The sequence below is a fragment of the Python bivittatus genome, unplaced genomic scaffold, assembly GCF_059951505.1.
Source record: "Python bivittatus isolate LINGU-HERP-01145 unplaced genomic scaffold, Pbiv_v1 ctg000840_np1212, whole genome shotgun sequence".
Lineage (NCBI taxonomy): Eukaryota > Metazoa > Chordata > Lepidosauria > Squamata > Pythonidae > Python > Python bivittatus.
Genome location: NW_028277113.1, coordinates 9,829,889 through 9,852,013, shown reverse-complemented (window position 1 = coordinate 9,852,013; position 22,125 = coordinate 9,829,889). Strand labels below are relative to the sequence as shown.

The 22,125-nt window shown below is 36.2% G+C and overlaps 1 protein-coding gene across 4 annotated transcripts in view; it reads left to right on the top strand.

Annotated features, from left to right (window-relative positions):
• Positions 1–22,125, top strand: part of PIGN (phosphatidylinositol glycan anchor biosynthesis class N) — a 177,400-nt gene that overhangs the window by 24,155 nt on the left and 131,120 nt on the right. For 3 of the 4 annotated variants that reach the window (XR_015794051.1, XM_088130849.1, XM_088130847.1), the window contains exons 8-19: positions 2,511–2,627; positions 4,155–4,195; positions 5,404–5,463; positions 7,850–7,942; positions 9,360–9,415; positions 11,853–11,931; positions 13,051–13,230; positions 15,771–15,910; positions 16,891–16,990; positions 17,206–17,298; positions 18,633–18,724; positions 20,487–20,601. Coding sequence is in view for 3 of the 4 variants with exons in the window: in XM_088130849.1 (XP_087986975.1) it covers positions 2,511–2,627; positions 4,155–4,195; positions 5,404–5,463; positions 7,850–7,942; positions 9,360–9,415; positions 11,853–11,931; positions 13,051–13,230; positions 15,771–15,910; positions 16,891–16,990; positions 17,206–17,298; positions 18,633–18,724; positions 20,487–20,601 (1,166 nt within the window). In the remaining variant the exon portion in view is untranslated. The remainder of the gene's footprint in view (positions 1–2,510; positions 2,628–4,154; positions 4,196–5,403; positions 5,464–7,849; positions 7,943–9,359; positions 9,416–11,852; positions 11,932–13,050; positions 13,231–15,770; positions 15,911–16,890; positions 16,991–17,205; positions 17,299–18,632; positions 18,725–20,486; positions 20,602–22,125) is intronic. The other variant, XM_088130848.1, reaches the window with a different exon arrangement.

The following is a 22,125-nucleotide window of genomic DNA, read 5'->3' as shown; positions in this document are numbered from 1 at the left end:
AACACTGAAAGTTCAGCTCAGAAAATCTTTGTCCATTGTGTTCCATGTTCCCCTTTCTTTGTTCATAACACAGTCCAGTATTTTCTTTGCATATGGTTAATTATATTTTGGAGTCAAAAACACTAGAAATGTACTATGTTTATAATCACAGTAGTGTCTCATGTACAAGCCATTTATAAACAGAATAAATATTACAGATGCAGAAAAGTAGAAATGCAAGCCAGCAGAGCTACATTCTGAGCAATATCAGTCTTACACTAGAAGTACCCTAACAACATCAGAGATACTTCTCAGGGAATCCTTTCACAAATATTCCAGCTGTTGTTAAACTTGGATAAAAAATATCAATAGAGTCTTTCAAGGTATCTCAGTGTTTACAATGGACAAGCCACATGTATCATTACAGATTTGATCTTTGGTCTATATTCATATCTCTCAGCCTAATTTCAAGCAATTAATTCAGATGTCAGGCAAAAGTGATCAGTTGGTTCTCTGGAGCCTGTTGTGGAAAATAGAAGAGAGAGAGGAACATAAAGGTATCATAAGGAAAAAAAGTCAGTATCAGGGAAAAAGGGGAAGCTATTATTTTATTCTTAAGTAGCCACACCCATCACTTTCTCCATGTATCATGAGCATGTTATGAGGCCCCAATAGATTACATTGTTAGAAATGCAGTCTTTGACCAAAAAAAGGTTGCCCATCACTGAGTTACAGAGATTTCAGTAATAGCACCTGAGATCTTCTGCCTGCGACTAAAGAAGGCTGAATGGCTAATTGCCTAGACTAATAGTGGGCCAGTGGACCAGTGTAGGTAATTTCTTACATAAGATGATAATCCTATCAAAAGATTGATCTTGTTTTATGCCAAGGTCTCATTCTGATATTGGGGACTCTCAGGATCTGGTTCTGGATTTTCTGCAGATATTTCCTGATCATTTATTCGTCAAGCCTTAGGTCTCTTGTTATTTATTAGCCTTCATATTGAGCTTGGAGTCTAGCTGACTTCATATTTCTTCAAAGTATTGGTAGGCTTGCTGCCCATTTCTCTAGAACAAAGTAGAGCTCTTTTATAACTTTAAAGCATTTATGTCAGAGAAGGACATTTTCTTTTTTGCCTCAAGTTCACAACAAATTAAGGGCTGTTTGAAATGTTGCACATTTCCTAGAAAGAAGGAGGTTTTGCCTAGGGGAAAGTGTGAAAATTGCTTATTGCTCATTATAATTTCACACAGTGAATATGTTACTTACTGGTTTTTCAAAAGCAAAATAAGGGTCTATGCATCAAGAACCTTATAGTTTAAATTTAGATGTAGATAAGAAGCTACAGATGATAAATGAAAGCAAATTTAGCTGGGGACAGGAACAAACGAGTTAACTAATGCATAGATTTTAGTAGGTGGTTTAAAAGGTGAAGGAAAACATCAAGATCATATAGGATGGGTTGGGGAATGTGTAGCCAACTCCCTGCTGCCCTAGCCCACATGGGTAATGGTGAGAAATGCAGGGGGAAAACATAAAGGGATTTGGGGATGGTGTTCCCACTAAGAAATGGCAAGAGAAAACTAGCAGAGTCATTTTAAGAAAATGAGAGACCTTGGAGTGTCAGTTATGCCTGATGAGATAAATGAGCAAATAGTATGTTGTAGAAGAGTTGTCTAAGCTTTTACTATACAGTGGTACCTCGGTTCACGAACTTAATTCGTTCCGCGACTCTGGTCGCGACCCGAATTGGTCGGGACCCGAATAAAATTTTCCCATAAGGTTCAATGTAAATACGGTTAATCCGTTCTGACCCCTCCGAATTTGGTCGCCAACCGATTTTGGTTGCGACCCAAATCAAATTTTCCCATAAGGTTCAATGTAATTACAGTTAATCCGTTCTGAACCATATGTATTTTTTTTTTTTAAACCACAAAAATATGACACAAAGTACAGTACGAAGAGAGAGAACGCTAACCTTGCTCGACGCGACTTCTGGTGTGGAGGACAGGAAGGCGGGTGGGGAGGCGGTTATTGCTTGGAGGGAGAGTCCCCCTCCCTACAGGAAGCCACGACCACGTGTCACGGGAGGGAAAATGGCCGCAGATCCTGTTTGTCACCCGATCCGGCGTTCGCGAACGGAAGCAAAATTTTGCGAACGGAGCTGTTCGTGACCCGAATTGGTCGTGAACAGAAGCGTTCGTGACCCGAGGTACCACTGTATAAGGAAATGCAGTGCTTGAGGCCTCTGTAGGAATTTGAGTAAACCTCAGTTTTAGGTTTTTGACTGGGTAGCACTAGACACATGGAAATGAGTTTAAAGTATATAATTGAAAATCCGGATTGAAGCAACCCTTCAGAAGCCCAAGGGCCATTGTGGGTGGATGCAAAAAGGGGAGTTGCATGAAAAAGTAGCTCAAATGGTAGTGAAGCTGCAGAGATGATCAGGAGCAGAGAAATGATATTCAAAAGCCAGCTTTTAAAAAAAAAAAATTAAAATGACTTTGACTTGGTTTTCTGTGTGTGTGTAGGGACTCATGGGGCAAGTCATCCATCAGAAACATTAACGCCCCTAATTGCTTGGGGAGCAGGAATCAAATATCCTCAGGCAGTTACCTCACAGCAATATGAAGATACATTTTTAAAAGGTAAATGCAACTATTTGGGTAGCATCTGTAATTATAGTTTTTTCTTTTTTCTATCTGTGTAAGTGGTTCTCTTTTTATAATTTTTAATTATGTATTTATGATTTTAATTTGATGTAAACCGTCCAGAGTCCTCCATTGTGGGGAGATGGGCGGGGACAAGTCCACTAAATAAATAAATAAAAAAATAGTTTTTCATACATACATTACAAAAAGATGGCTTTCAGTATTACTAACTGCTGCTGTTAATGCTGATAGAATGAATGGGGAACAAAAGTTTACTAGAGGCCATTAAGTTTTTTCATGGCTTCTGAACAATATGAACTGTCTCTTAAAAGCAGTGGCTCTAGCATTTGTTTCTCATATTATTCATAATGCAAATCCCCCTTTGCAGAAAATAAATTTGACTTGAAACTTTTGGTGCGTGGTTCTGATTGAAGTGCCTCTTATATTTTATGAGATGGATATAAATCTAAACTAGGCTAGTTTTCTCCCTTGTCATATTTAATCAGACCTAATTAAGAAATAGATTAATGGATTTAAATTAGTTGTTGTAAGTTACCAGATTTTCAGATAGCTTTAATTTCTCTTCATGATGGCTGAAATCCTCAGCATTCTTCTTGCTTGGCTGAGTATTTTGTTTCCCATATTTAATGTTCACTTTACTCACATTCTTCAACATCGTACCCCCTGTGAGTAGGAATCCTCCTTGTTTCCAAGGCTGATTTTGTAGACTGGAACCATGAGGGTTAATTAAGCTTAAAATTAACCGTATAATGTAATATTCCAAGATAAAAATAGGCATATCCTCCAGCACTTAAAAGGGCACATTAAATGAAATGCTAAGCTGGGCTTAGCATTAACCAAGTGTAAGAAATAACTCATGGATGCTGTACTCATTAACAGAGCTGATCACCTCATGTCCAGCCAAGTATTCAGGTCACCTTTGTAATGCTAGCCAGTGCTTTTGGATGTATTAAAAAAATAATAAAAATGAACATAGTAGGCATATAGGTCTAAACAGAATTTGACCCGCTATTTCTGGGGTCGAGGAAATGTAATGTTTGCTACAGAGACTATTGGCTATTTAATTGTAAATTAGCCAGTAATCTGATTTTGGACAATAAGACACAGAACCATGACCAGACTGGTTAAAGAAAAAGGTATGGTTCCAGAATGTGTTGAAGCTCTTTGCCTTAACTGTTTCTGGAATCATTTCCCTATTTATATGTAATGCTAAGCCTAATCAGTGATTTATAGAGATATAGCTGTCCATCCAAGAGAGAGTCTTGGATGTTCCAATATATAACTTTGCCTTTGTGATTCTTTAAAAGTCAGCTTAATGTGATTTGGGTTGCTCTGAGTAAATTTCTTAATACTATATTCTGCGGCTGAAGTATAAATATATTTGAATGTGAAGAAAAAAGTTATCAGGAGAATAAGATAAGATACAAATAACAACTGCTAAGTATCAAATGACTTATTTTTTCCCCTCATAAACTATCATTCCTTTTTCCTCACCTTTTACAGAATGGAAGCTGGAGACGTGGATGCGGCAAGATGTGAACCAGGTATCTAGTTGCTTCAAACCCGCTGTTTTTTAACTTGTTTTTTTATAGATGCTACAAAGAAACATAATTATGATAATAAGTTATCATATTAACAGGGGCTTTCTTCTTTCTTCTTTTATTTTAACTGTGGACTAACAGCCAAACACTGACCCATTGACAAGAACTCATTCAAGTGTGACCTTGCTGTGGTGTACAAGTTGGGAATATTGGGGTGGGGACCTGGGCGTTCTCTCCTCTTAAGCAAATGTCCCTCTGCCTTCCGTTATTTCTTTTATCTCTATTGTGTGTTTGTTCATGCTCTCTGATTGCTGTTACTGTATTTTTCCGACAATAAGACGCCCCCATGTACAAGACGACCCCCACTTTTCCAACCCAAAATTAAGAAATCAATATTTTAAAGATAGTGCAGAACACATTTTTATTTAGTAATTAGTTAACATTGACCTGATACACTCGGTGGGAGGAGGTCCAAACCGTCTCTCTGCAGCTCTATTTCCAGGCTCTTTTGCGTAACTGATTACATTCAAGCACGAGTGAAACTGCAGATAGCTTGTCTCTGCAAACAGCCTTCCTCTAATTGGTTTGTTCAGCATCAGCTGACGTCAGTTACATCAGGCTCGTGATTGGAGGAAGTCTGTTTGGGAGACAAGCTATTTCACTCGTGATTGGAGGCTAGCAACAGGAGGAAGCCTGTCTGCAGAAACAAAGTATGGGCAGTTTGGAACCGTGCGATTCTCGGCTGACTTCCTTGAATAAGGCGCCCTTCAGTTTTTAGGGTAAGGATTTTAGAAAAAAGTATTGTCTTATAGTTGGAAAAGTACGATATATTGATTGTTAATAGCCAGGATTTGAAATGGGTTTACCTGCTAATAGTGTAAATTTGGGTGGTGCTCTCAGCACAAGAATGGCACTAGAGTGGGAATGTTATATCTGTAACGCCCTTCCTGGTTTCCAAAGCAGCGTTGCTGGCTCATTCACTGCCAACAATGCAGAGACGGTTTTGTTGGCCATTTTCCCCATGCTACGTTGGCCCAGGCTTGAATCCCTGTCATCCCATTCCATTAAACATGGAATCAGGTTTTTTAACTACCTCTCCTAAATGATGTCACACACATAAAAGTGTGTTGTGATTATGTACCATAAAAGAGACTTAAGCTTTTAATTCTACTGAAGCATGCATTCAAAGGGAGACTTTTTTTTGTTTGTAGGCTGACATTGCACCACTGATGGCTTCTCTTATTGGAGTTCCTTTCCCTCTGAACTCAGTGGTAAGATAATATGCTATTTTTTCCTTTTAGTGTAAAATGGCTAGTACTGGGATTTTTCTTTGGTGTAAAATGGACTGTGTTCATATTTTACACTAAGCCATGGCTTGTTTAATCACACTTTACTGAATAACCCACAAATATGTACAACACGCTAAACCGTAATTCTTTTTTTTTTTTTTTTTACAGTTCACAGTGTCTGGATTCCTATATCAAGCTAATCCAAAAGCACACAAATCACATTATGATTTAATGTCATTCTCAAGTACACATTTTGTGCAGGCTAAATCCCTAGCAAATCAATTAATGAGAGATTCCAGAACTATCTGCTGTCTTCATTAGGTGGACTTTGCTTGTCCTTCTGAAGCTCCATCTTGCCTTTTAGGCTGAGAGTTGAGATCTAGCCCTTTTTCTCCTCAGCAGCATTGACAATTAGCTGGAGCTATTGCTAATCACAGAATCAACTTCCATGGTGCTTTCGTTCTTAACCATGCTTAGTTCAGTGGATGAAGAGCAATATCCTGTATCCTGTTAGGGTAATTGCTATACAACAAACATCTGCCTTATGCTCATTATGTCACTCTGGGCCCAGCATGGACAGATTGGTTGAGCACTATTGTGTCCTTCCCACCTTGGTCATTTCTCTCCCCCCATCCCCCCTTAGATTCTTCCTTAATTAAACTTACATCAGAAGAAAGAAAAAAAAGATAAGTACAAATATCAGCTTCAAAACAGAATGTCATCACTAGACAGCAGAACAGAGAAACCATCTCTAGCTCTTTATACACTCCAAATGCTTACCAAAAAAAGTATGTTTTTTGAAGGATAATTTTTGTGTCAGTTGTGGAATCTGTGCATCGTGGAACGATGCCTTTTTTTAGCTTCTAAAGTATTTTTCTATGAGACTAGGCAACCTGGATATGTTTTACAGTGTTTTTCTTTCTCCTGTAGAAGTGAATGTTAATCATTAAATATTTCAGAAGAAAGTGAGAGGGAGAGACCTCAATTTTTTTAGGTAGAGCAAGTTGTCCTGCTCTCCTAACTGTTTTATTAACTGCAGTCAAATTTTACCTCCTTCCACTGAATATAGTTTAAGCTGTTTCCTCATAAGACGGATTGTCAGCTATTTATTTGGGAAGCTCTGGGATAAACAGGTTTCCCTGCTCATGGTAACCCTGACAATTTTAAATCAAGTCTGCTCCAGTCTTGCTTCTTCATCTGCATTACCTAATCTTTGGGTCTTTTAGTTATTTGCTAACCTGAATGCTGTTTTTGGGAACAAGGGATTGAGAAGAAACATTCTATGGTGTAGTGGGGAAGGTATTGAACCAGACTGGGAAGAACCAAGTTCAAGTCTTCTCTTGGCCATAGAAGCTCACTGGGTGGTTTGGCCAATCATTATCTTTATAACCTACTTTATGGGCTTGATATTGTGGGGAAGGGAAGACTTTAGAGAAGGAAACATTACGTATATTGACTTGAACTCCAAGAGGAAGAGCAGACTATAAATCTAACATATATAAAAAATAACCCATACTTTTTGGAGAAATTGTACATTTGAAAAGTAGGTTTTTATTGCCTTTGGGGAATAAACCTTAGTCACTCTCATGCTTTAATAATCTATGTGTGCTTGGAAAAATGTATCTTTATTGGGAGCTCAGATAATTATTACTTTGTGTGTGTGTGTGTGTGTGAGAGAGAGAGAGATGGAGAGTAATAATCAGTTCATTTGATAACTGAATCACTTCTGCAAATCTTAGACTAGACAGGCACTCTCTTTATGACCTCATAGCAGCTGGCTCTCATGAAATGAGAGCTCCACATGCAGTGAATTGAAATTTCTAATGTTCCAGTTTATGGAATGGAGCCTTGAAGTTGTCTCTTCAATCTTTAATAAGCAAAGCACTTGCCTAAATAATTGTGGAAAGGGTCACATCTACCAACCAACTTTTGTAAGGAAAGGTCAGGTTAAAATATTGTGAATCGGTAAACAACCTCTGGGAGAAGGGAGCTTCATTTGTAAACCATCATGCTTCTACCTGACATGCAAGAGGGCCATCCCCTCTACTAAACAATGGGCTAGCCATACCCATTTATTTTTTGGAAGTTGTCTAAAGGGGCTAGTCGTGCATAAAGCTGTGTGGGGAGGCAGTTAGAGTGTTTGTCTTACAGTACTTCAGTGTGCATGGAGGATCCCTTTTCAAAACTGGCATGTGCATTGCTGCTAGAAGACAGTGCATATGGGCTCGCGGTGAATTATATGGTTCTCTAATTCTGAAGACATTATTTAACTTTATGTACTGTGACAGGTTCTAGTCCTTAGTAAAAATGCTTGTTTTTCTAGCCTTAGACTATGCTGCTAAATATTAATTTTCGTCTTTTTTTCCAGGGTGTTTTACCTCTTGAATACTTGAATAATTCTGCCCATTTTAAGGCAGAGAGCATGTTTACCAATGCTGTTCAGATTCTTGAACAATTTAAGGTATATAAGCTATTGCCAAAAGGTATAAACTGCACATTTAGATGAATATTTCCAGTGGAAACTACAGATTGTCATAGTAGAAATAGAAACAACATAATAAGTTATTTAGTTTAATATATTTAATTTAAAGTAATTTAGTATGATAGTAGAATGATTGCTAAATCAAAAGCAGTGGTATTATGGAAAAGTAGCTCAAAATCCTTAAAACTCTTTTTTACTGTGATAGCCCATACTTTCCATTGTCTTAAAAACACATCTAAATGTTTCATGGAACTTGTGTATTAAGTTAGGGAATCTAATTTCTATGGGTCAAACTCACACTAACTGATGTGAATTGATGTCACTGAAAGCAGTGCATTCTAATCAAGGTGCAGAATTGCTCCTGTAATTCAATTCTGATGTTATTAAGATTGGCATACATCCTGTTCCAGCCACTAGAAGACGATTCAGGAGTTGAGGTTTAAATTTCTCTTGGCACTATTTACTGGTGGCAGATAAAACACAAGATGGACTTCAGATCTTTAAACTGCTTGACAGCAGGATACTTCAAGGATAGTAGGCTCCGGCATGAAGGTCTACTGATTACTGTTATCATGCAGGCCCTGCCTGAAATAAGGAAATAAACCCTAAGCAGTGCTTCAATTTTGGATATCACTCCCGAAAGACGGTTGCTTTGCTCTCTTTTAATTATTTTATATCCACATTGCAAAGACCTTAATTTTCAGAAGAATTTTGGAGTATAAAATGTTCTCTGTGAACTACTTTTACTACTGCTATCCTTGATGTTTAAGATTTATGTTACTAATGTATTAATTTTCAATTATTTTTACACATAAATGGTATTGTTCTTTATCTTATCTGTGATTAGTAGCTGCCTCTAATCTTTTAAGAGAGAAAGCATATCATTTAAAAATTTTAAAAAGCACAGGTAATTTCCAATTTTAAGTGTAGGGCCTGCAACTTCTATTACATTTGGCTTATTCGGATAGATCAGGCAGTTTCCAGAAAGTTATGGAGAACTTATATAATTCTGGATGCACATCTATTTTGTTCTTTTATTTTACTCTTCAAGCTTTCTTTTTTTAGTATGTAAAATGCCTGGAGTTGTGAGACTCTAGCTTAGGTCTAGAAAATTGTGAAAATTATAGATTTATAAAAGTGATGCTGAATCTGATACTTGCACAAGATTGCTATTTCTTTTAACAGCATGTGTTTATTTACTAATTATTTTTTCAATTTATAGTCTGAAGCCAAAACAGTATACATATCATTGCAGCCTCAAGTAAGACAATCTGTGGGGGAGAAAATTGGATTTATAATCAAATTATGAGAGAGACCTGCTGGGAAGAACAGAATAAAGACTGTATTGTTTGTTTCAGTCATTTATTTCATACAAATGTTGGCTTGTTGTGTTTAGGTTAAGATGGCTCAGAAGAAGAAAACCACGTTATCATTCTTATTTTCACCATTCAAGTAAGTACATGTTCCATTCTTAGAATAAATCTTTGTTTTTGCCTTCTACTGCAACCCAGTCATGAAGGAATGAAAAGGCAGTATCTTCTGAGTGTTATTCTGAGACCAATTTATTCAAATAAATGAAACTTGGACAAGATTGGTGTTCGGGGGATTAAAAAATGGAACCCACATACTTCAAATCAGAGCCCTGCCTGAATTTCTTTCTAGACATAATTGATAGGGAAAGTAAAGCTATGATACAATTTAAATGCTAGAAAGATTCTGCTTGACTGCTAATTAATTTGCCCATTGAATTAGATCCTTTCCAGTCTTTAATGTTCAGAGAAGAGCAACAAGTTTGGGGATTTTATAAACCAGTATTTGAATAAAAATAAGTACATATAGGATTTTGTTACCATTAATATGATTGCTAAGGATTTATACACCGATCAAAAGTATCAGAGCTTGTACCGTATCTTAATAACCTTGACAAAAAATCTCATAAATCAGGGATAGTGGTATTTGTAGCTTAGCAATGTCTGACATGCCAGGTTGTTATAACGGATATCAATAGTTCCCTGTGGTGTTTCAGAGACAATAGCATGTTATTTGATGGACCCTTGATAGAAATGAGAATTGAACTGAGAATTGAACTTTGCTAACTCTTACTGTCTTTTAACAACACTAGTTCTCTTGGCTGTGTTCTTGTAGGAATGGGAAATAAATCTTAATTATGTCTTCCCCTTGATATTTAGATAAAAAGCTAAACCCTTAAATAGCCATTCATTATTTTTATTTGGAGCAACGAATGGATTAATTCATTTTTCTGCATACTTCACCTTTGCCCCATGACCAGGAGAATATTTGCTCTAAATGATATATGCATTTTTTTCCCCTATGCTTTCCCATTAAGTTCCTTTCAGCCCATGTGTTTCACATCATGTCTTCCATTTGTTTGGGGTAACTGCTATTTCTATTCTTGTGAAAATCTCCTGACTGCTGCAGCATTGGCTAAAGATGTTACAGATCACATTTCCCCCCCCTCTAATCTTTAATTGATCCCCAAATAAATTTAATTTAAATGCAAAATGGATAAATATGCAAGCAGGCCTACTGTTTTTCTTCTACAGCTTTTTTTAATATGCTTTATTATCATGAGGAACTTTCAGAGTTTATTTAGGTCAGTGATTTATGACACTGAGAACTTAATTTTCTGTCTGAAGAAAAGAAATAATTTTTATCTTTAAGCTTAGGCATCTGCCCTTTTCTTTGATATTACATGTTCAATTTTATTTTCTGCTTATTTGTTATAATTTGTGAATATGTATACACATGTACCACCTATTCATTTTGCTACCTAAATGTTAAATTGTGGCTGAAAATTAAATGCAATAGAATCCACTTTGATGTCTAAAAAGATCTATTTATTTAAAACATTAATATACAGCTTCTCATTTAGCAGACTTTGTGAATAGTACAGATAAAACAAAATAGAGTCTTATAATATTGTGGCCTGAAACAGCATGGAACAATGTGGCTTAATCCAGAAAATTAGTCTAAAACTAGCAAGCAATGAAATTCTGAGGTCCTCTGCCTTCAAATTCATTGTGTTAACAAATATTTGGCAACTATGGGCATGAAAATGACCCCTGTAGAAATGGTGCATTTAAAAAATAGTGATAGCAAACATTGATCAGACTGAAGTTTCTTGAGCTTGCCATACTGACCTATTCTTATTGCAGACTTGAGTTCTGGGCTGTCAAACTTTTTTTCTAATGGAAGACAAGAATTATGTAGTAGAAATAATAATTTTGTCAGGTATGCTCCCCATGGGAGTAAATTACATCTCATAAGGGACAATTATAAACTGTTGCATAATGAACACTGTTGTTTAGTCTCATAATTAATTGCCTGCACATTGTCATTTATATTTTGGAAACTAAGGCAGCTTCTGCTCAGCAGAGTTGTTAAGCTAGTTTTAAAGGCTATGACCCCACCTGAACATTTGGTATCTTCTCACCATTGCACATAAGTGCAGTGATCTGTAAGATCTGGTTAGCATTAGTCCCAATGATCCAGATTAATCATATTCATAATATGAATGTAAATGCCATTGATGACTAATATTCCGTTTTATATCCTCATTTTATATCCTTTTTTAAAAATTTGATTCTTTTCAACAGTCCCCTCAGGCTCCTTAGATTTCTCCAGAAGCTTTTGTTTGGGCAGTACCAAATTTCTTTGCTAAAAGTTCTTTGGAGATAAGATAGCATTTTCTTTAAAAAATGCAGAAATTATTGATAAATATGTTTTTATTAAGCACCAATTTATCAGTAAGAATACTGCCTGATGGTACAATTGATTGCTTAAAAAAATCTTTAAAGGCATGCTGTTTATTCCATCTTTCCCAAAAGAGTAATAAAACTGAGATGTTAAAATGTTTTGTCTTGCACAGGCGTCTCTCTGAATCAGAGCAAATTGATATTCTGAGAAAAACAAGGTTATCCATTCAACACGAGAAATATGAGGAAGCTGTAAGTAAAACCATCCAAGGAGCCTATTTCATCTTCCTTTAGTTTTGTGTGTGATAATTTAAAAATGTATTTGTTATATTTATAGCTTATCTGATGCTACTGTTTTTCTCTTTGCTTCCATTATCTCATGGAACCCTAACCCTAATTACTTTTATAATGTGTGAGGATCACATCTGATCTCAGACAGATTTTACAAAAGTCTCTTTCTGTCTTCTGTTAAGAAAAGCTTTGCCCTTGTTATAATTCTGTGTTGAGAGCAATAGAATTTAATTGGCTGTTCTCTGAATCTGTCATACTGGGTCTTATTTAACTGAGAAATACACTTAAAAGAATTTCCTTTGAAACTTGGTACATATAGTCCTCATTTAGTGATCACAATTGGGCAACTCAGTCATTAAGCGAAGCAGTTGCTAAATGAAACCATGACTGTGCTTATGACCTTACTTCAGCTTTTCTTTGCTTTACAGACCTGTGAAGGTTGTAACTGCAAGGGTTGGTTGTAAAGTTACTTTTTCATCACCATTGTAACTGCAAACAGTCACTTAATGAGACAATTGCTAAATAAGGACTTTCATGCAGTCTTAGTTTTCTACAACTGACTCTTACTTGTGTGTCTGTTCTCTCTTCTCTCAACAGAAAAATGATAGGGTGTTTGCATTTTTTCCAAAAGACAGAGAAGAAGAAAAAGTGATAGAAGTGGCTTGGGCGTAAGGGATTTGGACAACTGTCAGGGAAGAAAAGAAAGTGCTAAGCAGTTTCGTCTCTACTCTTCCCACTCTTGATTGCAGCTTCTGAGGCTGCTTTTTAGTTAAAAATAGCTGCTAGGGAAAAATAATAAAGAGCAATCAGGTATTTTGGCCACTTCTCTTCATATTCTAAGATTCTATGATCCAAGGATCTAGCTCTTGTGAAGTGACTCATTCAATTAATTAATTAACTGATTTCTTAACTGTCTAATTTTACAACTCTTGCAGTGTATAAAAACAAATCAGTACAGGTAATAAAGGTAGTAAAGATCCAGCAAAAGTATACACATAGAAAGGAATGCCCATGTACCAGTCAGCTGGAGCTAAAACCTCATTGAAATGTTTGTTCTCTTGCTTGTTTTTTCTTTTTCAGGTATCCCTTTGTAGAAAGCTGATTAACTTTGCTTTAGATGGCCTCTCTTATTACCATACATACGACAGATTTTTCCTTGGCATAAGTATCACCATGGGTTTTGTAGGCTGGACACTTTATGTGATTCTGATTATAATAAAGTCAGATACAAACATGACCAGGAGTATATCAAAGAATAAGGTAAGTTAAAAAGGTCTGGGAATGTAATTTCTATTTGCTGAACACATGGCATCTTTATAGACAAAGCTGGTTACTGTGTGATGTCTTTATCTTGATAGACAATGGATTTTAATTTTTTGTGTGTTTGCTGTGCTGATTATACAGTACCTTAGAAATGACAGCTCAGAATACTTCTTTTAATTGCAAGGAAAGGTAGTAGTCCAGAATTTTGATTCAGGTCATTAAAGGTTTGAGGAATCACATTTAAGATGTGTGGAAGCCCTCTGAAAAAAGCACACTCCTTTGTACCTTCATTATCCTTAATGATGGATAAGAAAGAAGAACTCTTTGGATGACCTCAGAAGGCAGGCAGGCAGGCAGGCAGATAGATGAAAGGGGTCCTTCAAGCAAATTTGTTCCAAACTACTGAAGATCTGAATGGTTGAAACCATTAATGATACCAAGGTGGTTGGTGCGATATTTATGCCACAGAATGCTGGTTGCCCAACAGCCATTATGATGTAATGAAATTTCCAAACTCTCTTTAAAGTCAATCCACCTTGTGGTAGGCCAGTCGGGATACTACTGTATCATGAATAAGCATGTATATCAGCAGCTCTGTGGGTTTTGAGGATTTCTTGCCCTTGGGCTTCCTGATTTCCAAAATGGCATTACAATTCCTCAAAGGAATAGTGAAACATTTTTTTTCCAAAGTTACTTCAAATATTCCAGGCTCACATTTTAAACTAAGCTATCTTTCCACACTTAGGAAATTTAAAGAAATTGAATCGGAAAAGATAAATAAAATGAATGCTTTTAAAAATTATAGCCCTTAGAATTCCTAATAATAGAGAGACTTTGCTCATTTGCTGATACAATATAAAATAAATTTCTCTTGGAATCAATACTTTTTCCCCAGTTAAGATTATGTAAGGAGACTGTGGATGTTTGCAAGCTGGACTGTAAAATAAGATAAAATCACTTTGGAAAACCTTCCAGTTTTTTTAAGCAATCCTAGGAACGTCTACTCAAAAGTAAGCCTTGTTGAGATGAATAAGGTTTATCCTTAAGTGAGTGGTTGTAGAATAGCAGCCTGAAACATGCTATTTATTGATTGGTTTTTAAATATATTTGGCTACTTTTTCTATCTTGTATGAAAACCTATAATATACTTCTCAACCATTTCTCCAAAATACTATGAAAGTATTTTAAGTTTCTGAGAGCAAGTTATTTAGAGTAGAAAAACAATAAGCAAATTTATATATGTACAAAATGCAATATAAATATATGAATGTAGATTTTAATTGCAACTGTCAGATTCCTTAAGAAGCAATCATATTTGTCAGAACTCAGAGATGCAGTGTAGGATCACTGAGTACACTTACTATATAGATAGGAGGGCAAAAACTTACTGGAATGTTTATATAGCTTTTCTTAAAGGCAGTTAGTTTGTACATCATTTTAGGCAATCTAGAAACACCTTTAACTTAGAGTTACTTGGACAACTGAGGTGGCTTATACACTGAATAAGATACATCTTGCTGTGCTACTATATAATGTGGTTGGCTTGTTTTTGGCTTGGCATGTGTGATAGTTTAACTCCATATGTGAACCTGACAGTACTGTGCCTATTTGTCCTACAGAAATTTAGCACTGGAATTTTTGGCAGTATTGGCATATACCTTCATCTTAGAAAAACCTATAAAATATTTTCTAAAAACCTTTGGAGATGTAAACCTGTCTTAAAAGAAGCTCCTTTTTAGGTTTCCTTAAAATATATTGAGAATTGGATTACATTTTGTAACCTGTTGAATATTTACATAGAGGTGGGGAATTCTCTAGATATTGCTGAATTACAACTCTCAGCAATCTTGGCCAGTATTGCTCATAGTTCAACATTTGGATGGCTATAGGGTCCCCGCCATTGCTTTAGGTACATAACGAATTTCTTTTCAGATGAATTTTTAAAATTACAGTTAACTCAGACAAAGATGATATAAAGCTGATGAAAGTGTATGTTTTGTAGGCGAGTGTGTATTTTGGTAGTCCCTTTTATCTGAAGAATTTATAGATAGATTTCTGTTCAAATTATCAAAAGAGGTTTACTCTTAGTTTTGTATGGTGGAACCAAACAGAGTTTGCTGTGGAAAAGGGCAGCATTATCATTGCTTTTTTTAATAGGAAAACTTGATACTGTCCCATTGCCATTACACTGGCCAGGTTCACATATTGCATTAAGCTTTGTTTTGTTTTAAATCCGTCTGTTAAATATCCTGTATAGGTTTGATTCATGTTTATGGCTAAGCCACGCACCATGATTTCCCCTGACTTTGCAGGGAAAATAATCTTGGTGAATCTTCTGATTTGCACCTAAGAGCAGGTAGATTAATGGCACCTCTGGCCATGCTATCTGAGGACGTTGGTCCCAGCCTGCATGGAAGGCACTGAGTTGGAGAAGGTTCCTTTTCATATTTGCTGTCTGTTGCAAAATTTGGTGAATATTTGGGAATGTTTTAGTGGATATTTTAAAGAAAAAGTAACATTAACAATTCTATTTTCAGGTACCTGACAGGCTTATCCAGTATGTGTTTTCAGCTATTGGGATTTTGATAGCCATTTTTCTCTTCATTCAAAGCTTACCTTGGACCCACTACATATATTGCCTATTACCAGTCCCTGTATGGTATGCAGTTTTAAAAGAGTAAGGTTTTAAAAATAAATAAATATATATGCTGCCGGGTTTGAAGCCGTGGGTTTTCTCATTTCAGTTAATGGTTTTCTAAAACCGTTCACATTCAGTATATGCTGGTTTCAAAATGCCAGCTTAGCCTGTGAAGTGATGGGTGCTATTAGGTCACAGAAAGGTTTCTGTGTGCGTTTTTAAAAATTGTATATTCATAGTGGATTTAGATAGACGTTTACTAGCAAGAGAATGAGAGAAAGGGAACGGTTAACATCTGAAGCAACAGGACTTCCTATACTGGTAGATCAATAACATCTGATCTTTAGAGTCTCACTTTATACCATTCAAAAGTCAGAGGTGCTGACATTACTTATTTTGGCTCAGAATGTGCAGCAAACTAAGAGTAATTGCACCTTCTGTAGGTTAGCAATATAATTTTGCTATCTAACTACTGGAGGTGTTATTCTGACCCATTTTGGAGATAATGTCTTTTTGTGCATTCTGTGAAAAGCAGACTTACTAAGTTGCGTTTCTATTTTATTAAATTTACTGATGGAACAGATCTGCGGTTCCCAAACTGGACATTGCAGTGCCCTGTAACTCACAGGGGCGCTGCAAGATATTTTACTATTTAAGAAAAGGAACTGTTAATGAGTTCACAGTGGTGCCCTTGGGTGCCATAGTGCAAGGTTTGAGAACCACTAGAGGCACCATGGAAAAAATACTGAGCCACTAGGGGGCACCATGAACCAGGAAAGTTTGGGAATCTCTAGAAGAGATAAAGCAGATATTCCTGCCATATACCTTGAATTTAACTACCTTGGAGGAATTTGTTCATGTTTGTTTTTAGTTCAGTCTTCCCCAACCTGGTGCCCTCTTGTTATTTGAGAATACACCCCCCCCAATTGAGAAAGCTTGCTTTGCTTTCATTTCTGATTTTTATGTACCTTTTGGCCTAATAAGAAAGAATATTTATTTAGCATAATGTTTTCCTGTAGATACCCTGTTATCCATGTGTTGATCAGATTTCTCTTGAATGTTCAGCGGACTCAACTTGCTGGATTCTTAGTAATATATGCCGTGGCGATTGAAATATTAGTAAGTAATTCACGGTTAGTAGCCTTGTAATATTATCTGTATACAATATTTAAAGATGATTATTAAAATAAAAACACATAATGAAATAACAAAAGAATTGAACAGAAAATCTTTTTCGAGAAATTAAAACATGATTATGAAATTTTGTATCTGAGGAGAATATCAGATTATTATATCTACTTTTTTCTCCATTTGTATATGTTTGCGTGAATTAGGTTTTCTCCTTCTTCTATCGTTCCACTCTCACCTTTGGCCTGATTGCCTTTTCTATGTGGCCTGTGGTCCTTCAGCTGTGGATCCAAGCAAAGGTATTTTCTGCAGAGGGAGATTCTGACTAGTTTGGTAGAAGGGTTCTGGTCACAGCCCCGCAGAAACGCACCCTTCCATTTAAACTTCATGAACGCTTTATTTAAATTAACAAAGCAGCTGTATGTGTATGCACAAGAGGCATCTGGAAGAGTAAACAGTTATCTGCCTTTTGGGAGTTTGCTAGCCATAATTACCTTCTTGCAAGCCATGTATACTATTTTGGAAACCCTTATGCTCAATCCTAGTTTCAAATGAGAGTAGTTGTGAAATATTCTATGCTTTATTGACACAATCTTCTTAAAGGAATCCAAATGCTGAAGATAAGTTTAAGGTAGTAATGGGTGGACTCTTCTACTACCTGGGGCCAGATTAAGAATAGAAAATAAGCTTGGTGTAGCATAGCAGTTTGGGTGCAAATTCCTGCTTAGTAATTATCCTTACTCAGTGATCTTGGGCCACTCAGTGCCCCTCTGTTTGGGGATGATATAATGCTACAATATAGCATTGACATACATCAGTCTAAGCTATTTGAAGGAAAAGTAAGGAGTCAACTCCTAGCGGCTATGTTAATTTTCTTAGCAACAGACAGAAGTGTCACCTCAGATGTTTATTTTGATTTCCAAGTTTAGCCTGTCCTCCTATTTGCAATCTCTTATTCAAGTACTAATATGGTCTGATACTGGATACCTTTTTGTTTTTTGTTTTGAGATCAGCCAAAGTTAACTGTTTATCTGAACTGCAAGACAGTGAAATGAAAAGCGTAGTGAAGAGGAGGATGGATCACTATCCAGTCTGAGACAACCATTTAAAATCAGTGATGTCATCAACAATGTAGTACAACTTGGAAATATTCTGAAATAACTATGTATGTTAGGTCAATAGGGAAGGGTTTAGCATATTTTTGTAGACGATTCTACCTTTTTATTGCACTTAGCTATATCACACAGGTATTAGTGGTAGTTTTTATCACATTTTGACCACCTTATAGTATGGGTGAGCATTTAGTCACTCTTGTTATCTGGGCTGCTGAATATCTTGCCCCACACTTTATACTACAGTATCCTGGAGTGATACCTTCAAGCAATATTGAAATAAGCTATTGTATATAACCTGAGCAAGGAATGCAATCTTTCCATTAAGCTTCCTAGGTTAAATTTGAAATGTAGCCTGAACCAGAAAGTTACCTTCATTACCTATGTATCTTTAGAATTCATACAATTTCAGGTAAAAATTTACATAACTTTACTTGAAGTCTTTTTTATACATACAGTAATATTTAAATTCCTATATTTAGTTCTATTTGTATGTATAACTTATTTGTCTTTTGTCATAGGCAATGGTGCTAAGTTGGATTCTTTTGTGTTTGCTCCTGGCAATCTTCCCCTTGATGCCTGTGGTAGGAAGAGAATCAAATATCTCTTTAGTGTAAGTATGAATCAGCTTTTTTCATGTTACCACTTTCATTTAATCATGTGCTAGTTTCATCTAATTCTTGCCCCTAGAAGGGAATTATGTTACTGGAACTCAAGTAATTTATTGTTGAAACTGAAAATTAAAGTCATATAATTATGGGGGTGGGCAGGGATGTATTTATTGAGTTGAAGTTCTCAGATGAGAACTTCATTATCAGAATGTTAACATTCTCTTCTTCAAAGAAGGATATCCTAAAATAGCTGATTTGTAAACTTATTCTTTCTGGCACAAAAGTTTTGTCCATTCTTATTCTTGTTTCAAATTGGAGATTATAATTTTCAAATGGCTTCTACTTTATGTAGGCTACAAAGTTACAGTGTAGACCTTTTACCTCATTTTTCAAGCTTCCCTTTAATCAGTGAAAAAAGATAAAAAATGTTGGAACAGAAATGGATCTAGAAGTTCACACACTAGCGCTCTGTTACATTATCAGAACAGATGTAAAGAAGAAGTGGTAGTCTTCAGACACATGCACAATGCTGATCCATAAAGCAGTTTATTTGGTCCTCTTTCAGCAGGACACTGTGTAATAGGATCAGATAGAAATTGGGGAAAAATGGGGAAAAAACCATGAAGTCTGAAGCAGCGGGGAAAAAAAGCTGGTATCATTCTCAAATGAATAGGGTGTTCTATCCTGTAAAATAGATGCAGGAAACTTAAAACTCCAAATATCATGGAAGTCTTTTTAGGGATGTTTCATAATGGATCTTGGTGACAAGTACTTTAAAGAGCAGCAAGAGTCCATTCTAAAGTAAATACAACGTTCTTAATGTTTTCTAAACTCAGTGGGTTAGAAAAGTGTTGGTCAGTGTATCCAGAGGCACCAGCACCATATCTGAAAAGAAATACGCATCAGCAAAAATGTTGTGTGATGTCCAGTGGAATGTACAGGTCTACGAATTGTGGGATTTGTGCTGCAGTTGTGTTCTTTATCTAGCAAATATGCATTATCCATGTATGTGAAAGCAGAGCCACTATCTTTCCCCAAATAACTGGCACTATTTATTTGGTTACATTCACACTCCTACCACTTTATCTGCCCTGGTTCATAGTTCACACAAAGCGATAAATCATGGTTTGCAAACATAGTGGTTTGGAACCACCTGTTGCATTAAATCATAACTAAACATACTATATTATGACTTAATGTGATGTGTGAACCAGGCCACTGTGGCTTATTTGAACTGTGGTTAGAAACAATCATGATTCAGAGCAATGTGAACTCAGCTGCGACCATGTGTGTGAAAGGTATCTGTATTGTAACTTGGAAGGATATATCCAATTTTTGTTTTCATCCAAGATTGGCTTTCATTAAAAGAAATTCATTGCAAAGATATTAAGAAATCATACACATATGACAGTCTCTTTGGGCTCTGATGTTTGGCCAGGATGAAGGCTTTTTTCTCTGAAAGTGGGACAGAATCAATCTTTTCACCAAAAAATAATTAACTGATCATTTAAAGGCAGTTATTGGCAATAAACCAAATGCCAGTTTGAAAGCTTGGTGTATTTCAGAAAATGTTTAATCCTGATAGGAAAGAAGGTCACCCTTAATATATTTCTCACTCTGAACTTTCTGTTTGTGTCCCTGGAACTTAGATTAATGCCTTATTCATGTTGCATATTTGCACTTTTGTGATTAATTTAATCTTCATGAAATTATTCCTATAGAAATACCTTTGAAAAGCACTCACAAATAGTTTATTTTTTACAGAACAACAGCTGGCTTGCTTATTCTATTGATAGCTTTGTCCTACCTAGTGACATTTTTTTGGAAGAGCAAAAAAAAATATTTGCATCATAAAGATCTCAAAATATATCTATTTCAGGTGAGTAAGTTCTATAAATATGTACTGTTGAGAAGTATAATTTTTGTTGCTTTGAAATTTCTTTTTCATATTTTTGGGTTTTAACCAACTGCTTTTCAGTTGTTTGTTATTTTTGAAAAAAAATTCTACTCACTAGCTATACTCCAGCAACTCCAAAGAACAAACTGAGTCCTACCTATACTTTTCTATCTATTTTGAAGACCTGGAATGCTTCATAGGTATTATTGTTCTGTGCAAGTGGAGAACCCTTCACCAAAATGTGGTACTACAAGTCTTTAGTGCTAGAATTAGGGGTAAATACAGAATCTTAGAAACTTCCAGAGGATTTTCCAACCCTCATTTATTAGTGACTTTATTAAGATGGAGACTCTCAGAACATTCTGAATGGTTTCCTCCCAGGTATCTGCCATCTGGACTTAGTATCACTGATAAGCTGCCAGTGGATTCTCTCCTGTGTCTTGATTGCTCATGTTTAACATTATTTCCATTACTCTCCCAGCCTCCCCACAATTTCTCACACTGATCTTCTGCAGTTCATGCATTCACCACAGAACTACTTTTGAAACAGGTTGGAGTGAGTGCTTAGGAGAAATTATGTTGACCCATTTAACAAACTCACTGTTCAAGATACTAAGCAAGGCATCAACAAAATCAGTGGGGAAACTAGCCCCCAGCTCCTCCTGGCTCTCATCTAGGAGTAGCGCCATCACCTACTCATGCGGACAGCCTCACACAACATCGCTGGGGTTGTGGTCTTCACTCACGTGTCACCTCCAAAATGGCTCTCCCAAAGGGGTATCACCAACCTGGACAGCCAGGTGTATAAGCAGGTTTCCCCATGAAACAGTCTATGACTTGATGTCAAACAATCCTAGGAAACGATCCTCAGGTGTTGCTAAGCTGGCAAGCAAGGAGGCTTCCATCTAAGTAGCCATCTAGGTGGAATAGATGTAGAGTCCCAGAAAAAATTGTCTCACTGTTTTTTGCTGTTTCCTCCTGCAACTACTCCTGCTTCTTTTTTGGGGGGGGGTGGGGGTGGGTAGTTTCTGCTTTCTTTTTACTACTTTTTGACTGTGTGAGGAAAAAGATAGGATTGTATAGAAAGGACTTTCAGGAAGGAAGTACAAATAAAAGTGTTTAAAATTACCTGATCAATTTCTTGAATGTTTTCTTACTGTTCATTTTTAGTTTAAATAAATTCCTCTTTGCCCTGAATTTTCACTATGATGTTTAAAAATGGCCATGCAGGGTTACTGCTATGGGGAAAAAATCATTTAAAAAGTCATTTCCAAAACACTTTATCAAAATAGGTTGCACTTGATAGTTCTATGGAGTAAATATTCTAGGTATCTTTTATTTATTATGAAACCAAGTTGTTTCAGAATGTAAACTCAAGTTGTTGTTGCAACATAAGATGCCATCATATAGCAACCCTCCCAAATCTATCACCCTCCAGATGTCTTGGAATTCAGTTCCTATAATCTTCCAGCAAACATCCCATTGAAATTTGACATCCAGATCCAG